Genomic DNA, 19504 nt, shown 5'->3' on the forward strand with positions numbered 1-19504 from the left:
TAGAGGCATGGGAGGCTCAGCCCCTCTACTGCTGGCCACAGAGCTATGAGGCCAGGAGCCACAGGCTCTGCATCTCAGTTCATGCAGAAGCAGCGGAGGGAGTTCTAGTCCAGAGCCTGTTTCAGTGGGTAGCGTTGGAACAGCTTTTTAAAGAGCGTGGCCATGTCCACAATTCGTCCTGTGCTCTAACCACAGGATGGGGCCAGTGTCCTCTCCAGCCTAGTACCAATCCATTGCCCCTGGGAACACCTCCCTGCTTCCGAGGCAGGGGGAGGATTGACCCTTTCCTTAGGCCCCTTACCCTTTCAGCCACCAGTACCCTTTCTGTCCCACTTGTACTAGACACTAAGGAACGCTTTTCTGGGTGAGTGACTGAGTGGCAGGCATGACCTCAGAGGCAGTCAGGAGGTGATTAGTTCTGGCCTGAGCCAAGTGTGTCCTTGAGATTCCAACCCCTGGATCTAAGTCCACCTTAGATCCCAAGGAGCCCCTTCCGGGGCCTAAGATGAGGCCATTCAACTCTACCTTCTACATCTGCTGCTTGTCCTTCCCAGAGAGCATGGGCAAGGCCTCACAAGCCATATGGCTGCTGGGACATTCATGCTATGTGGCCCCTGATTCCCTCTTCAGTCTCTTATATACTCACTTTTCTCTGTTAAAAATCACAAAGTCTTGCTGGATGGCATCCAGGCAGTCTTGCAGGTAGTCATTCTCCTGTGGACAGAAAGACCATCCAGTGGGTTGTGCTGGACACTGGGGGAAGTCCCCAAATACCAACCACCCATTCCTGAGCTCTGAGAGGGAAACTCCTGGTTCCCAAGGAGCTCTGCTCCTCAGAAGTCCATCTCCAACAGCTGAGAGCAGACTCACTAAAGACCAGGGAGGGGAGGAGATCATGACATGGGAAAGACCAGGAAAGACAGCTACCTTAACTCTCTTGTTCTCAGTGAGCCTGTGTGTGGCCCCCTGGTCCATGTCTCTTCCTGGAGGATCTGGTAGTAACTCTGAAGGCACATCGCTCCCTCAGTAGCTGCTTCCACTTACCCATTTCCCTCAGAACCTTAGTTGTGTCTCCCAGCAGCATGGCCAGGCTCAGAGCTGATGGGCCCTCTTGGGAGCTTCAGGGCTCAGCTAATGCACATCAGTAAGACCAGGACAACAGCCTGGGAGTGGGGTTTGGGGCTGTGGACAGACTGTAAGTCAGAACATGAGGCTAAAGAGAGGAGTCTGCAAAAGACCCCCCCCCCACTCCACACACACACTTGGAATCAGTTTCCTGGTGTGAGCCCTGGGGCTGGGTTTCAAAACACCACAGCTTTGGGAGACCTTGTTATGGAGTTCAAGGGAAGATTCCAGATTATTCTTAGAAGGGTGATGAGAAGAGAAAGCACATGCACAGGCAGGCTGCAGATTCAATGCTGAAGTACCCACACGATGGCCATGTTCTCCTCCCACACACTGGTGAGCCACGAGCTGGGGATACTGGGATGGGAGCTACCGCTGGAACTCAACCCCTTGTGTCCATGGTGAGAGAGCACTGGTTCTGGAATAGGGGCCTGTGATAATATCCAGCAGGGCCTGGGTCTCTGGGTGGTCAGTGAAATCAGGGTTAGATAGGAAAGGTTATCAGCTGCCTAGGGGAGGGGACACAGTTACTTTCTTGCTTTCCAGAGCCAATATCAGCCCTACAATCCATCACTTGGGAGGGGCTAAGTCCCCTAAGAGCTAGTTCACAGCAAATGAATGCTATGGGGACCAGGTGCCTGCAGCTGTCTCCACGAAGGGTGTACTCGGTGCTTAGAAGTCTACTGAACTAACACCCAAGCCCCTCTCACAGGGCCTAGTGGCCACAGACCCACCCTTTCCCTGGATGCTGAAGGCAAGACCCAGGTAAGGCTTGTGGCATCTGTCAGTGCTGCTTTCCTGTGGGTAGCAATTGTTACGGATGGGAGAGGGAAGGGGGAGCAGATGTAGGTTTAAGAGTAAAGGGAAAATTTACAGACCAGCACATTTTCGAGCCTGAGTGCGTAGCATGGTAAGAGCAGTTAACAGCACTGCGTTGTATACGGGAGATTGCTCAATGTATAGATTCTGCGTTTCAGTCTTCCCCCTCCCGCGTACAATAATGATGTGGAGATAATGGGTACATTACTTGGCTTGGCTTTGGCGATAATTTATAATTTTTTTCTTGTAATAACACAAGTTTGTACACCGTACATGTCTATAGCTTTCAGGCCAATGACTCAAACTAAAGCTGTTTTTAAAACAGCTGCTGCAGGGGGCTTGGGCTTAGTGGGTAAAAAACTTGCCATGCAAACATGAGCACTAGAATTCTGATTCTTAGCATCCACATAGAAAGGCAGGTAGGCATGGGAGCCCACCTGTAAACCCCATGCTCCGGAGGTAGAGGCAAGGGAGCAGGGCAGGCCGACTGGCTAGACTGGGCTGCATCACGGAGCTCCGGGCTTATCAAGAGATCATGACTCAGTAAATCAAGAGGGTGAAGAGGGCACAGGGCATTCTGTCTGTATGTGACCATGTATGTGCACACATGTGTGCCCCTCCCAAGAACATACACATTAAAAAGCAGAGGCTATAATAAACAAGATTTGTACCCCACCCCTACACCAACCAGACTACAGCGTCACCGAGAAGCATGGCCCCCAGGCTGGAGTGATGAAAAAGAGCCACAGTCAGAAGTGTCCTGTCTTCACCTCTGTCTTCCCATTATGGTGTCTCATAAACTCCCCACTCTGCTCAAAAGTCGTTCCACAACAAGCAAGGTCTTCTGGGATCAGCCTTCCCAAGGTTGAGAATGAGAATACCTCACACCTCTTCCTACTGGGAAAGTGACACAGACCCTGGCCTGTTTCTTCACCTTTGAAAGGCAACTGATTTTCCCAACTCCTGTAGGAAGCCCTCCAGAACCCATCTTGACACCATGTCAAGGATAGGAACATGAACTAACACACACACACACACAGAGAGAGAGAGAGAGAGAGAGAGAGAGAGAGAGAGAGAGAGAGAGAGAGAGCGTGTGTGTGTGAGAGAGAGAGAGAGAGAGAGAAACAGAGAGAGAGAGAGAGAGTGTGTGTGTTAATTCGTGGTGCATGCATGTGATCATGATTGCATGATCCTTTTTGCTGGCTCCGTCCCCCCTTGAGTGTCTCCTGTTCTTGTGTCTACAGCAGGTACAGACTAACTAGTACTTAGTACTTAGTACTAACTAGTACTAAGCCTCCAGGTCTCTGCAGCTCTCTTCTTTGCAGGAGCTATCACACCCCAGCATGTTGCCCCACCTCTGGCCACCCTGAAAGCGGCCTCCATTCCAGCAGAGGACTGGACCTCAATCACCAAGAAGAGGCTAGGCTGTGTTTCTCTGTGTACTCTCTGGCCTCATTCTGATGGTAAGCAGACAGATACAAAATTTTAGTCTGAGAAGTAAAGGTGGTCATAAGCTTAGCCCCCTCGGGGATGAGGGTTTGAATCATGGCTCGAGACAGGATTCATCCAACAAAATGCTGAAATTGGCAGAGGTGTGTTGTGAGGGTGGGGAGGAGCCACACTGGCCCTGAGCTTGTGAGCAGCACCACAAGGGGCTGTGATCTATCCACTAACCTCGACACATTCCTAGAAGGCAAGTCCCCAGCAGCCTGAGGAGCCGCTGCAGAAGCATCTAGGAAAAGTGGCTCTGAGTAGATAGACTACTATGGACTCTGAGTGTCCTATGAGCCTCCTTCCCACAGACTCTCCTCTGCAAGCACTTTCCTCAGGGGGACCCGTATGATGTCCTCCTGTTTGGGTCTACTGGACCTTTGAATGTTGAACGCCCAGATTCAGCTCTTCTCCAGTCATTTACTGCAGGCTGTTGGAGCGCTTGCCAGATCATAAGGGGACACTAAAAACGGTGTCATTACTGAGTCAGGTGCAGGAGCATGAAAGCTTGGCTTCTTTGGAGCCGGTCACCTCTGCAGCACAGTCTGCACCTTGCCGGCTCAGGATGAGGCTCCACCCCTCAATGATTGCTCTTGGCCGTCCTTCCTTGGTGGCTCATTTGTCCATGGACCCTCTGGTCCAGAAGTTGTCATCTGAGCCCAAATAAATGCTCAGACTCAGCACCAGACTGCAGATGTCACCGGTGTTAATAAAGCTCCTGGGAAACGGAGACCAGGTCCAGCCCCTAACTCTATTGCAGGCAGATGTGTTAGGGAGCGCAGGTACCATTCCTAAACTGCTCGGAATTCACTAGAAATGCAATAGACCTAGGACGGGGCAATAATTTTTGAAAGAAAAGAACAAAATGGGAAGAGCCCCAATTCCTGGTTACAGCACTACTTCAAAGTGACAGTGACCAAGACAGCGTGTGCTAGACAAGGACAGATCAATGGGGCAGGAACTAATCCATAAATAAACCCTGCTATTTATGGTCAAATTGATTTGTGAAAATGGTGCCAAGACGTTCGGTGCGGGAAGCATAGCCTTCTCAACACATTCCTGCAAACATCAGAGATCCACATGCAGAAGAATGAAGGTGGACCCTCCCCTGACACCACACACAAGAACTATCTCAAAGTGGACCTAAGTACAATCCCTGGAGCTACAAAGCACAGAGGCAAAATCCTCACGATTCTCCCCAACAGGACAAACACAAGCAACCAATGCTCCCAGCAGTTCTATCAAAAGACTCCAGCTGTAGACGACGGCACGCCCACAAAGACAAGACAGTCTGCCAAAAAAGGCAGGCACGTGACAGTCACACATCTGACAAGCACTTGCACCCAACGTGTAAAGAAATAACTCACAAAGATCTCTGTGTGGGGCTCTGCTCTATGAATGGCTCCCATCCTTTCAACCAGAGAAAAAGCTGCTACACTGGGGATCATGGACTGGTCAGAGCTGAAAACAGGGGGCCACAGGGCCTCCAAATCCACAGAAGGCAACAGAGGCAACAGAATCCCAGAAGAAATGGCCAGTGGATCAAGAGCTGCAGGAGCCCTCGATGGAGCACCCAAAGGCTGAATTCCTGGGGTGCCACACACAGGGCCCCGTTCCTTTGTTGGCTTCATTCCAGGAGCCCAACACGTATTGCTAGAGAACCCAGAAAGTTTCCCACTCCAGTCTAGAAGAGCAGCTAGAGAAACACGAGAAGTGGAACCCACTGTCCAGTGGGAAATCCACTGTACTGGGGAAGAGATCTACAGCCACTGGAAACATTTTTACATTGATCCATGTGTATGCACGAGGAAACACATGCATCGTGGTGAGCATATGGACAACTGTTGTCCGAGGACAACTGTTGGAATGTGGTTTTCTTCACCCTGTGGGTTTCAGGAATCGAACTCAGGTTCTTGGGCTTGGCAGCCAGCACCTTTACCCACTCAGCCATCTTGCCAGCCCTCCTAAAAGAACTGTAGAGAGATGAGCAATTGGTGAGCTAAGGGAGGAGATGGGGAGAAGAAAGATGAGCAATTGGTGAGCTAAGGGAGGAGATGGGGAAAAGCATCTAAAGCACTCGATGAAAAACCCGAGGAGGCAAAGCTGGAGAGGGAAGAAAGCACATGGTAAGTGGACTGGTTTCGAACACAGTAGATAGGAATCTGACCCTGCCATTGTCAGTGGCCCAAACTCATCAGCTAAAGACAGATATGGGCACAGCAGACTGCAAAAGATAATCCAGTTTTAAAATGACCAAAAGTGGCAGTTCTCCAATAAGAAGTGTGTAATACGTACAAGAGGTCTTCCTTAGTCACTGAACTGCAAATACAAAACAGCTGTGGTAACTGGGGCTGTGGCTCAGTTGGCAGAGCACCCAGCACTCACAGGGCATTGTGGGGCATGGTGGAACAGACACCCTAAGCCTAGCATTTGGGTGGTAAAGGCGGAGAGCAGAAATTCAAGGTCATTCTTGCCTATAAAGTGGGTTCAAGACTGATGTGGGCTATATGAAATCCTGTCTCAAAAACAAATTAAAGACCCAACAAAACATGCAAAGAAATAAAACATCACACCAAACCAAAACAACAACGACAAAAAGCAAAAACAAACAAACAAACGAAAACCTCACTGTTTCAGACTCAGTGTCGAGATTACAATTTAAGATGCAAACTGAACGGTAACAAGAACAGGTACTGATGTGAAGGTTTAGAACCATCCTACGTGGCCTGTGGGAGTATAAAATGACACAGCCGTGGAGCACGCCATACAACCTGAGGCATAGAGGTGTTGCATAAGCCAGATGTCCCTCCCAAGGAAAAACAAGAGGACATAGCCAGGGACATTCATTCACAGTAGAGTTACAATGACTCAAAAGCAGAAGTGGCCCAAATTCCAGCCCGGTGACAAATGGCTGAGTGAAATGTGATGCATTCATGAATAAAACACTAAATAGAAGGGGATGCTTTCACGATCAGAAGAAGGGAGGTGCTGGTCTTTGGGACAGGACAGCCAAGACTTTGAGCATTGTGCCAAGTGCAAGAAGCTTGCAGAACCACACATTCTGACAGGTGAAATGTCAGAGCAGAGACAGAGCCTGCAGCGGGAGGCTGGAGAAGAGCAGCTCATGAGAAGGGGCCATGGGAAAGCTCTCCACTTAGGTTGTTTGTGGTAGCGGGTGTGCTGGAAGCCAACAATGATGCACTTCGTGCCTGTGTGTGTGTGTGTGTGTGCGCTGTATGTTATACAAATGTAAGAAAACAAAGGTGTTCATTAAAGTTCCTCAGTCTCCAGCTTCTCAATTCTCCATAAGAACATTGGATGTTTTCTCAGTGCTAGCCAGTGTTCAGAATACCTCCCACCCTCCAACGGAAGCTCCCACCAACTGCTGCAGGATGGAGCTGAGTTCCTCCCAGTGCAGGTGTCGACCTGAGCTGGTTCCCGTTCACAACCTCCAGAAGTCAGCATGGCAGTTAGCCTGTAAACCCTCCACGTCTGGATTCTCACACAAGGCACCCACTCCCACACAAAGCCAGTTTCTATTCCCCAAAGCCCTCGTTCTAGATGCCCCAGAAAGAATCTCCACAATCACTACTCTTGGAACCTGGCCCAGGAGCTGTCAGGTTGAACACCAACTCACAGGCACCAGGGGCAGTTGGAGGAAAGAGAGACAAGAGGACAGGAGCCCCACCACCTAGGCCTGAAAAATCAAGACACCAGGGGATGACCCTAGCCCTGGATCCCACACCCTCTTTGGAACAACAAAGAACCCATCGGATCTGGGAAGTTATACTCCACAGTGTCAGGCTCAGACAGGCCCAAAGTGAAGCAAACACAGACCACTGATCCCCACCGCTTGACACATAGTTGCTCTCCTATGCACTCCTATGCACATCATCTGTATACCCTGGTATTAGGAACTGAACGGCGACTCTCCCACCCTCACATATGTTCAGAACTTAAACCCTAGGACTAGTGAATATGACTTTACATGGGATACTCAAAACTGACAGCTACCCCTAAAATCAGAGAGGCAGGGAATAGCTTCCTTCCTGGGCTTCCAGAGAGCAGATTGCCACTTCAATGTTGGACATGGCACACTTGAGCACCGCTGTAGTAGGGCACAAGTCAGGGAGCACTAATGCCCCGGGCATAGCATCGGGGGCTTTTCACTCTCAGTGCCTGCTCTTGCCACAGCTAGTTCTCCAGGTGATTGCTGGCCAGGAGGAGCAAACAGCCAAGGGCAGCTATGTAGACAGGCTGGGGGTAGGGTGACAAGGAAAGCTGGGAAAGGTAGAGAGAAGGTCATAGACCCCTTGGGACTTTAGGAAGGCTCTTGTTTGAGTGTAGAGTGTATACTTTGCCCAGAGGCCATGCAGAGTGCTGTGAAGAGATCCTGCATGCTACATACAGGGGTGGTGAGGACCTGAACCCCTAGTCCAGCACTCACCGACTGGGAGCTGTCTCTGCTGCTGTCCCGAGACTTATTCTTGGCCAGCCGCTTTTTCTTCTTGTGCAGAGGCCTTGACTCCAGGATCATCTCCTCCAGCTCAAAGGTGGGGTCACAGTGCAGGCGGCCTTTCTGTGGAGAGACAGGGTACTGAGCCCAGCCTGTGGGTCCCGCACCACCACCCTTACAGCCTGAGTCATCTGTCTGGGCGCACGTAGCTTACATTAGGCACAAAGCCTGGTTCCACCTTCTTTTCACTCAGTTCATCCCACAGCACGTGGGCCAGCGATGGGGCTGTTTGCATGTCTTGGAGACTGGAGAACCGGTGCTCAGGGTTCACAGTGAGGAGCTGAAAAGGAGACCCCCCTCTCAAATAGAACCCCACAGAAGAATGGCTATCTGTCCCAGGTTGGAGCAACCCTTGAAGGCATCCACAGGTCGAGGCTTGGCACCTCAGGATCAAAAGTGGCTTGTGAGGAAAGGTGGCCACCTTTCCTCACATCATAGGGCCGTATCCAGGGATATGGCACGAAGGACTCTTTGATCCCAGTGCCCCATATCCAAGGACAACAGAGGAGCTGCAGGGATGTCCTGCCAAGATTGGCCAGCAGGTGGCAGTGATGGCCTGGCTAAGGTTCTCCCATAATAGTATGTAGGCCCAAGTAACTACTGCAAAGCCTCTTCTGTTACCATGTAGAACCTCCAGGGTCCAGAAACCATCATACCCATACTGCATCACTGCATCAGGACATCAGGTCACGGGCCAGGTGCCTCCTGGTCAGGTCTTGTGTATAATGACACTTTCTTCACACCTGTCCCAGCTATAGGCTCTGCTCTGTGGATCCACCCCTTCCAATATTTCAATCATCATAGTAGGGAACAGCTCTTCATGTGAAAAACGGCCCCTAGTCCAGTCCCTGGACATACAGTGTCCCTGTATCCCTGATGGCTGGGATCCTCCATCCTCCTACCAGCAGCTAAAGACAGAGCTTGGCTGTTGGAGGTACAGGTGGAAGGTGGGGGCTTGCTTTTTCTTTCTTTGCTCCCTGGGAGTAGTAATCCAGGCCCTGTGCACCTTTTGAGGTGTGGACAGGGGCAAAGGAGACGAGATCATAACTTGAGCTTGGGACAGCCTGGTACCCTTCTCCCCCTTACACGTGTGATGCAGAAGGCTTGGAGCCTAAATTCTTTGCCTGGGTCTGAGCATTATGTGAAGTGGGTGACGGCCACGTCCTGACACACTGATTCCTGAGAGGATTACAGACTGGGATGTGCTAATATTTAGCTCACCATGAGGGCCCAACCAGACTGGCTATGAGAAGCACATGGATACCCTGCTGCTAAGAACAACCTACATGTTGGTAGCTGATTCCTTTTCTCTGAGGTAGACAGGGTCTCAGAGGAGTTGCCAGGAAAGGTTATGGCTGTGCTAGTGAAAGGGTCTGAGCCCGTGGAAAGATGGGGTGTCTCCCTGAGCTCCTGAAAAAGTGGCAGAAGGGGTGGGTACTGTGGGGGAAGAGAAGGGGCTCACCTTCCGCAGCAGGGCCACCATCCCCTTGGACCAGGTGGGCACGTACTGGACACTCACAGTGCTGAACAGCTGAACGAGGGACTCCACAGCATTGCTCGAGTGGATATCGTAGGGCCTCTGTGGGCAGGAATGCACTGCACCAGAAGCCCTCCCCAAAACTGCACCCAGACACAAGTGCAAACACCCTAGGAGCCCAGCTTCAGTCCCAGGTGCAGGCGGGGCTCTGAGAACAGCAGCCACCTGACCCAGGGCCCAGGAGGTAGCGCTCTCACCCGGACTGAAGCTCATCTCTCAAGGGTATTGCCCTCCCTACCACCACCAAGATCTGAGGCCTCAGTGGGTCAGTCCGAAAGGACAGGAGGCAGGAGGTGCTGTCTTTATCAGGTCTCGGGCTTCATGGAACGGGGGAGGGTACCCCAAGAGAAGATACAGAGGGCAGTATGAGGCCTAAACAGATCACTGCCTCTGCCCCTAGAAAAAAGAAGCAAGTCCCTCCCAAGAACCTGCTGGACACATCCTGTCCACCACCAGCCGCCCGAGGAGACTTGCCGACTCAAGCATCTATCATAATCTGCTTAAAAGCCCGAGTCCTCTGAGGTTGTACGGGGATGGGTATCCTCCTCCATTCATGACTCTCAGCCAGTCTGGGGCAAGGAAGTGGCTGGCTTGGGGTTACAAGGCTCCGTACCCATCCTCGTAGCAGTTCATACGCCATCACCCCCACCGACCACCAGTCCACCTCGAAGGAGTAGCCAGTCCCGCCATTGACGAAAGAGTGGAAGATCTCTGGAGCTTCCCAACAAAGAAAAGAAAGAGCTGAGCTGTCTGGCTAAAGGGCCTGACAACCCCGCAACCCTCAGGCAAGTCTGCACCAGATCTAAAAGAGAGCTCTATCCACCATGATTCTGCACTGTCCCACCTGCAGGGAGCAGCCCCCTTCTAGGCTAGCCCATAGCAGATAAAACACTGCATGGCCATCTGGTCCAACCCCAGGTCCTTTGCTCTAAAGAGTCTGCAGGGAGAGAGGGTGCTACCTCACTTCTCCATCCCATGACCCTCGTGTACACCCTCAGGTTTGTCTGCACGTATCTGATTGTTCATAAACAAAAACATTGGCTGTCAGTCCTGCGAGACTTTATCTGACGGGAGTAAGGACTAGGCAGGGGCATGGCTCTGCATGGTCAGGTGTCACCTGAGGCCCTCGGCTTACCCATGTACGGTTTGGTCCCAGCTAAAGCCGTCGCCCTCTCCCCATCCTTTATAATGGTGGCAATGTTGAAGTCGGTCAGGTGTGCGTGCCCTGTGAAGGGAGGGCAGACATGGCTTTCCAGGTCCTGGGTGGATGCACCCATACTCCTTTCTGTGTCCCAGATCTCTGGGGACTCACCTTGTTCATCCAGGAGAATGTTGTCAGGCTTGACATCTCTAGAGAGGACAGAAGGTGACAAGAAGATGAGCTCAGACCCATGTCATTCATGCCCTGACATCTCTGACAGATGCCCCATCAGCGGCAGAGGCCTGGAAGGCTTGGCTTAGTATTTAGAACAGATCGTAACATAGAACCTGGTGTCATGGAGCAGTAGTACTCCACACTATTCAGAGGGCACCAGGGCCACCCAGAAGCCAGCTGCAAGGGAGCCACCAGCAATCCATCTTCAGAGTCTTGGTGGCCAGAGGACATCTAGGACCGCACAAAGACACCTGCAGCTGGAGGCCTCTGAGAACTGCAGAAGACCTCACCAATGATGCCCTCACCAGAGCCCTGGTATACACTTTGCCCACAGTTGGCTTCAGGCCTCTCCACCTTGACTTCAAGATACAACACCTAGCACTCAATAACCATCACATACCTGAGTCCTGGCCAGACAATGGAATCCCAAGACGGAGAGGCAGAAATCAGGTTTATCTTATAACACACCTCAGTTTGCACCGAGGCTGCAGGATCTCAGATGAATTTCTGCTTCCTGATTCTACCTGCTTGCTAATTAGACATTTCCCAATTCCATCTGCTTTCTACAAACACCACAATCAGTGTGAAGTCCCATGGTGAGGTCAAATGAGAGCCACTGGGTGTGGCCAGGCACCGTGGTACACCTGTGAGGGCTAAGTCCCCTGTGTCCATCCTCACACTGGGTAGTTGGGACAGGGTCCACCTCTGTGAACAAGTCCTTCTGGAAAAGTGGGGTGAGGATCCAGATCAGGCTTTGCTGAACAGGAATACCTGCTTAAGTGATCCAAGGGTATCACCAACCATTCAGCCCAGGCAGATGCCTCAGCCCACCGGTGTTCACGCACCTGTGGATGATGTGCTGGCTACGCAGGTAGTCCAGGGCCAGGGCCATCTCGCAGATGTACAGCCTCACTGTGTCCTCTGAGAACTGGACGTTCTGCTGTAGGTGGTAACGCAGGTCTCCACCCAGAAGCAGGTCTACCACCATGAACATGTCCTCCTCATCTTGGAATGAATACCTGTGGGTACCAGGGGAAGACCTGGCATATGAATGGCTTGGCATATGAATGGCTTGGCATATGAATTGACATGAGCCTGAGCAATGGCTCCTGCCATGCCTGGTCCTCCCTCCTTCCAGTCCAATCACCATCCTGCCTGAGGCAGTGACCTCACCCTGATCAGAGCTGCACGAAGACCCTAGGGAAAACAGAACAACCATGTCCATGAGGGTGCTTTGGCTGCAGAGCAGAGATGTCCATAAGTGACAAGAGGAGAATGGAAACTGCACATTCCTGAGCCAGCCCAGGCTTCCCTGGCTTCTTCTATGAGGATAAACAAGAATGGTTTGTAAGAGAAGAATGTGAGACAGTGCCTGGGCTTAATACGGATCTGGGTGAGGAACTGTGTTTAATGACCAGGCGCCATGGTGATGATGGTGGTGGTGGTGGTGGCTATAATGATGGTGGTGGTGATGCTGATAGCAACAGTCATGGTAGTGCTGGTGATGCTGATGGTGATGCTGGCGATAGTGGTGGAGCTGGTGATGATAGTGATAGTGCTGGTGATGATGGTGATAGTGGTGGTAATGATAGTGATAGTTGTGGTGATGATAGTGACAGTGGTGGTGATAATAGTGATGGTGGTGATGATGATAGTGATGATGGTGGTGATGATGGTGGTGATGATGGTTAGTGATGGTGGTGGTGATGATGGTAGTGATGATGGTGGTGATGATAGTGACAGTAGTGGTGATGATAGTAATGGTGATGATGATAGTGATGGTGATGATGATAGTGATGGTGATGATGGCTAGTGATGGTGGTGGTGATGATGGTAGTGATGATGGTGGTGATGATAGTGACAGTAGTGGTGATGATAGTAATGGTGATGATGATAGTGATGGTGATGATGATAGTGATGGTGATGATGGCTAGTGATGGTGGTGGTGGTGATGATAGTGAGAGTGGTGGTGATGATAGTGATGGTGGTGGTGTTGGTGATGACAGTAACAAAGATGCTGGTGGTGGTAGTGGCAACATTGATGTTGATGATACTTAAAACAATGGCAACAGTAGCAGAACAAAGCTTAAGGACTTCCTTCCACTCTGTAATTTTTTTTTTTGCATCACTCTCTTGTGATGTCCTATCCCCTGCCCTCCATGAATTACTCTTAACCTCAGTAGAAGGAGCCTGGAAAAGCTGGCACAGGCAGGATTCTGAGGAAGGGGTCAGGAAAAAGAGGCAAAGAGACTCGGGATGCTGTGGTGGCCCCAGTGCACACAGTCCTAGATGGCAGGTGACATCTAGAAGGCTGGAGTGTGGAAAGGGAGTGTGGCTGCAGGAGGGAAGGAAAGAGAGTCTGCTTGTGGCCCATATCACAGCAGCACCTGTGTGTGTGTGTGTGTGTGTGTGTGTGTGTGTGTGTGTGTGTGTGTGTTTTACAGCAAGGTTGGAGACTCCACCCAGAATCCATGCACCTGACCATTAGACATCACTGTCTTTTAGAAAGTCTGGGACGCTGGGTTGCTGAGGCCCCAAAGATAAAATTCCTGGTCTCTTTTTTTCCCAAGAAGCCTCACTTGGGAAAAGCCAACACTGTTCCCACCTCACAGCAAACTTCCCTCCTTTCCCCTGACCCTATCCCTGTACCCAGGCCTGACCTCCTGACATGGGCAGGTTAGAGCTTCTCCCCACTTTAGGATGTTGTCCAGCATGCTAAAACAAGATGGAATGTGTGCCACAAAAACGCTATCACTCCTCAGCCTGCCTAGAAATAGCCAGCCACAAGCATGCTGGAACTTCTAAGTAGGAAGGAAGTCATTCTGGGGCCATGCTATGTAGCCTCTGGGAAGTGGCCACTGTCCACTTTGCAGTTTCTTGATTTATTGTAGCAAAAAACAAAACAGCAGGTTGCAGCTGAGGCAGGGGGGGTGGGGTCCTCTGCTCTAAGCAGATCTTAGGTTCACTGTCAAACAAAACGCATTTGCTTTCCACTACCCCAAACAGCAGTCAGCTGCTTCTCCCTGATGCTCTGTAATGGGCACAGGGTCACCTACAGGGGAGGGGCCCCAACGTCTTCTAGAGGCTACTTTGACAGAGGTCCCTGCTGTTGGAAACTCTGTGGTCCACAGAGCCTTTGTCAATCATGCCTGTCAAGGAGTGAAGCAGAGAACAGAGCCCACTATAGCAAGCAGTCAAGGAGAACCCCTGGGCCAGGGAATGAATGTCCATGCATTGAGAGAGAAGTCCGCTGTTGGGAGCGGTCCTGCAGAGGAGAGCAGAGGAAGGAACCAACATTCCAGCAGCCCAAGATTCTTAGGTGTCCGGCAGGAACCTGAAGGTCCACCCTACACTTGGCAGTATGACTTAGTGCTAAACACTGGGCTCCCAGCAGGCCCTGGGAAGAGTATACACGAATCCCGGCAGACCATGGACCCCTGGTCCCTCCAGGTCCTGAACACAGAAGCTAAATCGACGGGGAGAGGGGCAGGGAGGACTAGCACGTGGGGAGTATCCCGGAAGTATCAGAGCCAAAGAACAGTTGGGCCCCTTGTCCCACTCCAGAGGGTAAATCCCGCTGCAAGGGTCATCACTCACCAGAGGTTCACCAGGAAGACATGCTCGATCTCCTGCAGGATCTCCAGCTCCCGGAAGACATTCCGGACCTCATCACGCTCGATGCATTGCTGCTTGTTCATGTACTTCATGGCGTACATCTTCTCTGTGTCCCGCTTCTGCACGATGCACACCTGGAGGGCCAAGGACCATTCAGCAGAATGCCAGAAACAGAACTCTTCAGCTCCCTCTGCCCTGATAGAACCAGGGTTCCTAGCCAGCAACAGGACAAGGCTGTGAACAGGCACCTTCCATAGGCTGACAGAGTCCAGTCACAGTGCACCCAGACAAGACTCCTAGCTTCGCGATGGGCTGGCACGTGGTGGTGAGGTCCTTACCAGCCATGACCTATACAAGCTGTCTCAACTCACCAAGCTTCAACACCTCCTTCTCAGGGGTGGTCAGCATATGGCTTTGAGGTATGTTGGGGACTGCTGTGGGGTTTCAGTGTGAAATGCTCCCTCCGCAGGTTCATGTGTTTAAGCACCTAACCTCCAGCTGGTGGCACTGTTCTGGAAGTCTGCAGAAACTTTAGCAGATGGAGAAAGCCTTGCTGGAGGAAAAAGCTCACTGAGCCAGGAACTGAGGGTCTGGCTTGGCCCCACTTCCTGTCCACTGCTTCCTAGAAATGCCCTCACAAACCCATCTGGGCGTGTGTCGCCATTGATTTCAGACACCATCAAGTCAACATGTTTCAAGATAAATATTACAGGAATGGAGGAGAGAATTCTCTTAGCACGAGGCTGTGCATCCAGGAAGCCTCTATCCACCACAGGATTTCCGTTTCCACCAAGCAAGGACTGCCCATGATAGCAGGTCCCTGGAGAATCCTGAAGGCACAGAACTTTCTGAGCGCTGTACTGTCATGGCCAACTACCAACACTGGCATCGCTTAGCAGAGAGTAGCATGATGGGAAGAATGAGGAGAGGAGAAAAGCAGCCGATATCCCTTGTGGCCATGAAATGCCAATCAAAACCAAGGGCAAAAGATTCCCCAAAGGCAACAGGAAGTTAAGACACAAAGAGCTGGTGCAGAACCAGTACCCGTGCCCAGTGCCAAGATTCACATAACCAGAGCCATTGCTGAGGGTTTCCACAGAGTATGGTCTCCAGGTCTTCGTGGAACACTGGTCATTGTTCTGAATGATTCTGGCTGGCAAAGTGGGTGAGACTCCCAGGTGTCACCAGAAAGCCTGGAGCTTGCCATATACCTCAGTGGCACTGGCCTCAGACCAAATCTCTGGATCCACCCTGAAGGAATCCACATTCCCTTTCCTGGGAACGCACACAAGGTCTCTAGGACTCCATAAAGCAAGCTGACTTCTAACCCTGCACCCTGCAGCCTCTTGGCACAGCCCGGTAAGCTTAATGACTGCCACACAACCACTGAAAAGCCACTGAGAGGACTTTTAATGGCATGTGACAAGTTTGGAACTCCAGGCAAGCACACTAAGCTGTGCAGTATAAACAATGGCGTGACACACACAGTGTGCACAGAAGGCAGAAGTGAGCCGTGGGGATGAAGGCAGCTGGGATGGAGAAGCCGCACAGACACTTCTTGGCTATGGTTTCTGTCACACTACTGTGCAGTTCTGGTGACAGCTGGTGGTGCTTCTGTGGACCCCGCTCTGCAGCAGTGACGTTAGCCCTGTCTGGCACTCTGGTTTTCAGGGTCTGTAGAGGAAGTGACCGAGCAGCTTCTCGGTTCTGAGTCCGCCTATGGATCCCCCATCATCCAGAGACACAACCTCTGTATCCACAGCTGCAGTTTCCAAGGCAACACTGAACACATAGCACCTTGCCCACAGATGTTGTAAGCCCAAGGGAGCTGAGCCTGAGACATGATGACAACAGAGTATGGAGAGGACATCTGAGTGCCTCCAGGAGTCCATATACCTCAGCAGGAAGCCACCAGTAGCACAAAAACAGCCAAGTCCCCATGCAGGTCATAAAGATCCTTGCAAAACTCCCCCGGAAATTTCTTCTGCTAGATCTGATGCCCCAGGAAGATGCACCAGCTCCTGCCTCCAAAGACCACAGTGCTATTCCCCAGTCTCAGCACTGTGCTGCCCTTTGAGGGGCAGACCTGTAGGAGCATGTGTGGGATTGCAGGGCCCATATGGAACATTCAGAGAACGGGTCTTGTGTCTGAGGGTGGGTTGGGGCAAAGAACCTTCTCGAATCTTTCTTTTCATTGAAAAAAAAAGCCACGTGGGGCTGTTGCTCAGTCAATAGAGCAACTGTGCAGCATGCACAAAGCCCTGGGCAGCCCCTAGCACTGCACAATACTGGGTGTGGTGGTGTATCCCTGCTATCCTGGCACTGGGAAGATGAAGGGCAGACGTTTACGGTCATCCTTGGCTACATAGTAAGTCCAAGGCTTGCCTGGGCTACACAAGACTAAAACACAAGAAAAAAGGGGGGAAGGGGAAAGGGAAAAGACAGGCAGAGAGGGGGAAAGAAAGAGGGAGGGAGGAGGAAAATCAGGAAGGAGAGAGAGAGAGAGAGAGAGAGAGAGAGAGAGAGAGAGAGAGAGAGAGCAATATCAAAAATATTTTTCCAAGAAGCCATAGGATTCCCTTGCTGACCTCCCGGGATATAATAACACAAACCCAGAGTCTCCCAAGAGGGCTTCAGACAGCCAAGATTAACCTGCCTTTCTGTGTCCCTGTAGGTGTTCCATGAACTGTCAAACTAAGTCAGTCACCCAGAAATCAAGCTGACAAAAAGGGCGAAAAGCTCGGCTACCGGGCAACTATGCAAATGTGTGTGAACAAGGACAGCCACACTCAAAGCCAGATCGTCTGATTCGGCACACTCTGCAAATGCTCTCAGCCAAGCACTGCTGGGTCCTTCTCCACCCTCTCCCCTGCAGAGAAGGATCCAGCTGCCCTCTCACTGGAGATAGAAATGTCCTGGAGGTAAGCTGCAGGCGGGGGTCATGGGCAACAGGTAGAACTGACTCAAAGGCTCCTGGCCACGGTTCAGGACAACAGAAAACCCCGGAATGAACACCGCCACAACCCTTTACTAGCATCTGACCACTTCTCAGAGTCTGCCCGTCCCCAAAGCCAGCACTGGCACGAGCCCAGCCAGGTCTGTGCACAGGTCACCACGATCCCTGCAAAACTGCGTGGCTCTCAGACTACTTGGCTCTCCTGGGCATTCTGAACCTGGATGGACTTTGACACCAATTCCACTCCATGATTTTAACTGTGCAGCTGCAGAGAAGGACCAATAGATGTTCCCAGAATGAATTTATAGGCTGAGATAGGGTAGCCTCTGGACATTGCAGCTCAGTCTAGGACTGGGGCTCAGGCCAAGTCAGCCATGGTTGTCTATTGTACAACACCCTCCCATTCAATAGCCCTGCCCACAGCTCTCCCACAAGTTAAGCATAGAGTTGTGACTGAGCACAAGGACAGCAAGGTTAGCGAGGGAGTTAAAACTATGCCATACTGGCCCCCTGACTGTTTCGAATTAAAGGTACTTGTGGCATGAACCGGCATAAGCCGATAGCTGACCATCCTGTCTCCTAGGAGCAAGAGCTGAAATTCCTTCCCTAAACTGAAAGGGAAGCAATACAATATCCTTACTCAGAACCTGAGACCAGAATGAGAGACCTGTGTAGACCGCACTTGTATGCTCCTATTTAATCCTCCTACCTGACCTGCTTGCTTTTTTACAGGTCAGTAGCTATGTGATGCCAGTAGCTTTTGGTCAGACCACTTAGACAGCTAGCTGTCTTGCACACTGCCCAAGTAGTGGCCCTGACTTCCACTGCTCCGCAGTCCTCCTTGAGCTCAGCTCTGTCCAGAGGCTCTGGGCTATCATGGGGTCCCTCCCCTGGGCACATGCGTCAAGCCAGTAGCACTCGCTATCTCCTGGGCAGCAGGAAATCCCACTTTGGGGACAGCACCTGTAGAGGGGCTTATAACATCCCTGGTTTAGGTTGTCTTTAAAAGAAGATTGTGACTCAGACCCTCAGGGCACCAGCAACCACCAAGGAAACCCAGGAACCTCACCCTCCTGTCTTCTGTTTTTCTGCTGGTGACAGCAGTCCCTGCAGGAGGCATGGCCTTCAGGCACAGATGCAAGGGCTGGGTGCTTATTTGTCACTTCAGTCCTCCGCAGTGTGGGGAGAGATGCTTTTCAGGGTTTTCTATAAAGACTGTTTAGCCAGGCTGGACCCCTTGTCCTGCAGCCAGCCTTAGATATGGTCCTCTGGCCCAGGTCTTCCGGCCCCAGCTTTCTGGTCACAGGACTGGCTGCAGATCAATGCTACACTTGCAGCAAAGAAACAGAAGGGTGTGTCCCTCCCTGCCTCAGGCTCCCTCACAGCTGCCCCCAAAGCTTCTGCACCAAGACATTTTTAGGTGTCATATGCACCCTGCCACCTTCTTGTGCAGCTGGAACCCAGCCTGAGCCATTCTGAAAAGCTTTGTCGGGGGGTGTTCTGTGATCACTGAGGAAACTATAACGATTAGCATGTAGCCCTTGGAGGCACCTGCCTGGGTCTAAGGTGTCCCTGGAATTCCCTCTCTGAGACTCACACTTCCCTCTCTTTCTCTAGTTTTCCAGGGTTATGGTGTAGGGTGCATACAGGAGACAGGGCAGCTGCAGTCCATCTAGTATAGGCTGCCAGAAAGCCCTTCTGATGGCCTGTGAGGGAGAGCTTATGTGGATTGGGGCTGGAGGGCAATGGGTGCTGGAGAACATGACCCAGTCACTCACCACCGGTCCCTAAGTGATCTGCTCCAGTGAGTGGACGACGCAGATCACTTTGCCCTATCCCACGAATGTGACAGGAAGAGCAGGAGTGGGGGGCTGCTGAGACGTCAAGGGTGAACAGAGGAATCCTGAAGGTAGGAAGAGGCCATATCTTCTCCAAGACTAAACCAGCAGGAGGTTGGCAGGCCAAAGCGGGGAACAACAGGGTAAGCAGTGACGGCCAAGTGTTCAGCCGCAGATATTTTTCTCCCTGGGCTAGCAGCAATCCTTCTTCAAATTATTATTTTGAAAGCCT

General features: G+C 51.5%; 1 protein-coding gene across 2 annotated transcripts in view; it reads right to left on the reverse strand.

Moving 5' to 3' along the window:
• Stk32c (serine/threonine kinase 32C) overlaps window positions 1–19504 on the reverse strand; it is an 81575-nt gene that overhangs the window by 930 nt on the left and 61141 nt on the right. For both annotated transcript variants that reach the window (XM_087577268.1, NM_001108922.1), the window contains 9 exon segments: window positions 14461–14612; window positions 11709–11882; window positions 10801–10838; window positions 10624–10713; window positions 10102–10205; window positions 9414–9530; window positions 8106–8231; window positions 7883–8014; window positions 647–714 (listed from right to left, as the gene is read on the reverse strand). In XM_087577268.1, the coding sequence (XP_087433394.1) occupies window positions 647–714; window positions 7883–8014; window positions 8106–8231; window positions 9414–9530; window positions 10102–10205; window positions 10624–10713; window positions 10801–10838; window positions 11709–11882; window positions 14461–14612 (1001 nt within the window).

This window comes from Rattus norvegicus, chromosome 1 (genome assembly GCF_021556685.1).
Source record: "Rattus norvegicus strain SHRSP/BbbUtx chromosome 1, alternate assembly SHRSP_T2T, whole genome shotgun sequence".
NCBI classification, from domain to species: Eukaryota; Metazoa; Chordata; class Mammalia; order Rodentia; family Muridae; genus Rattus; species Rattus norvegicus.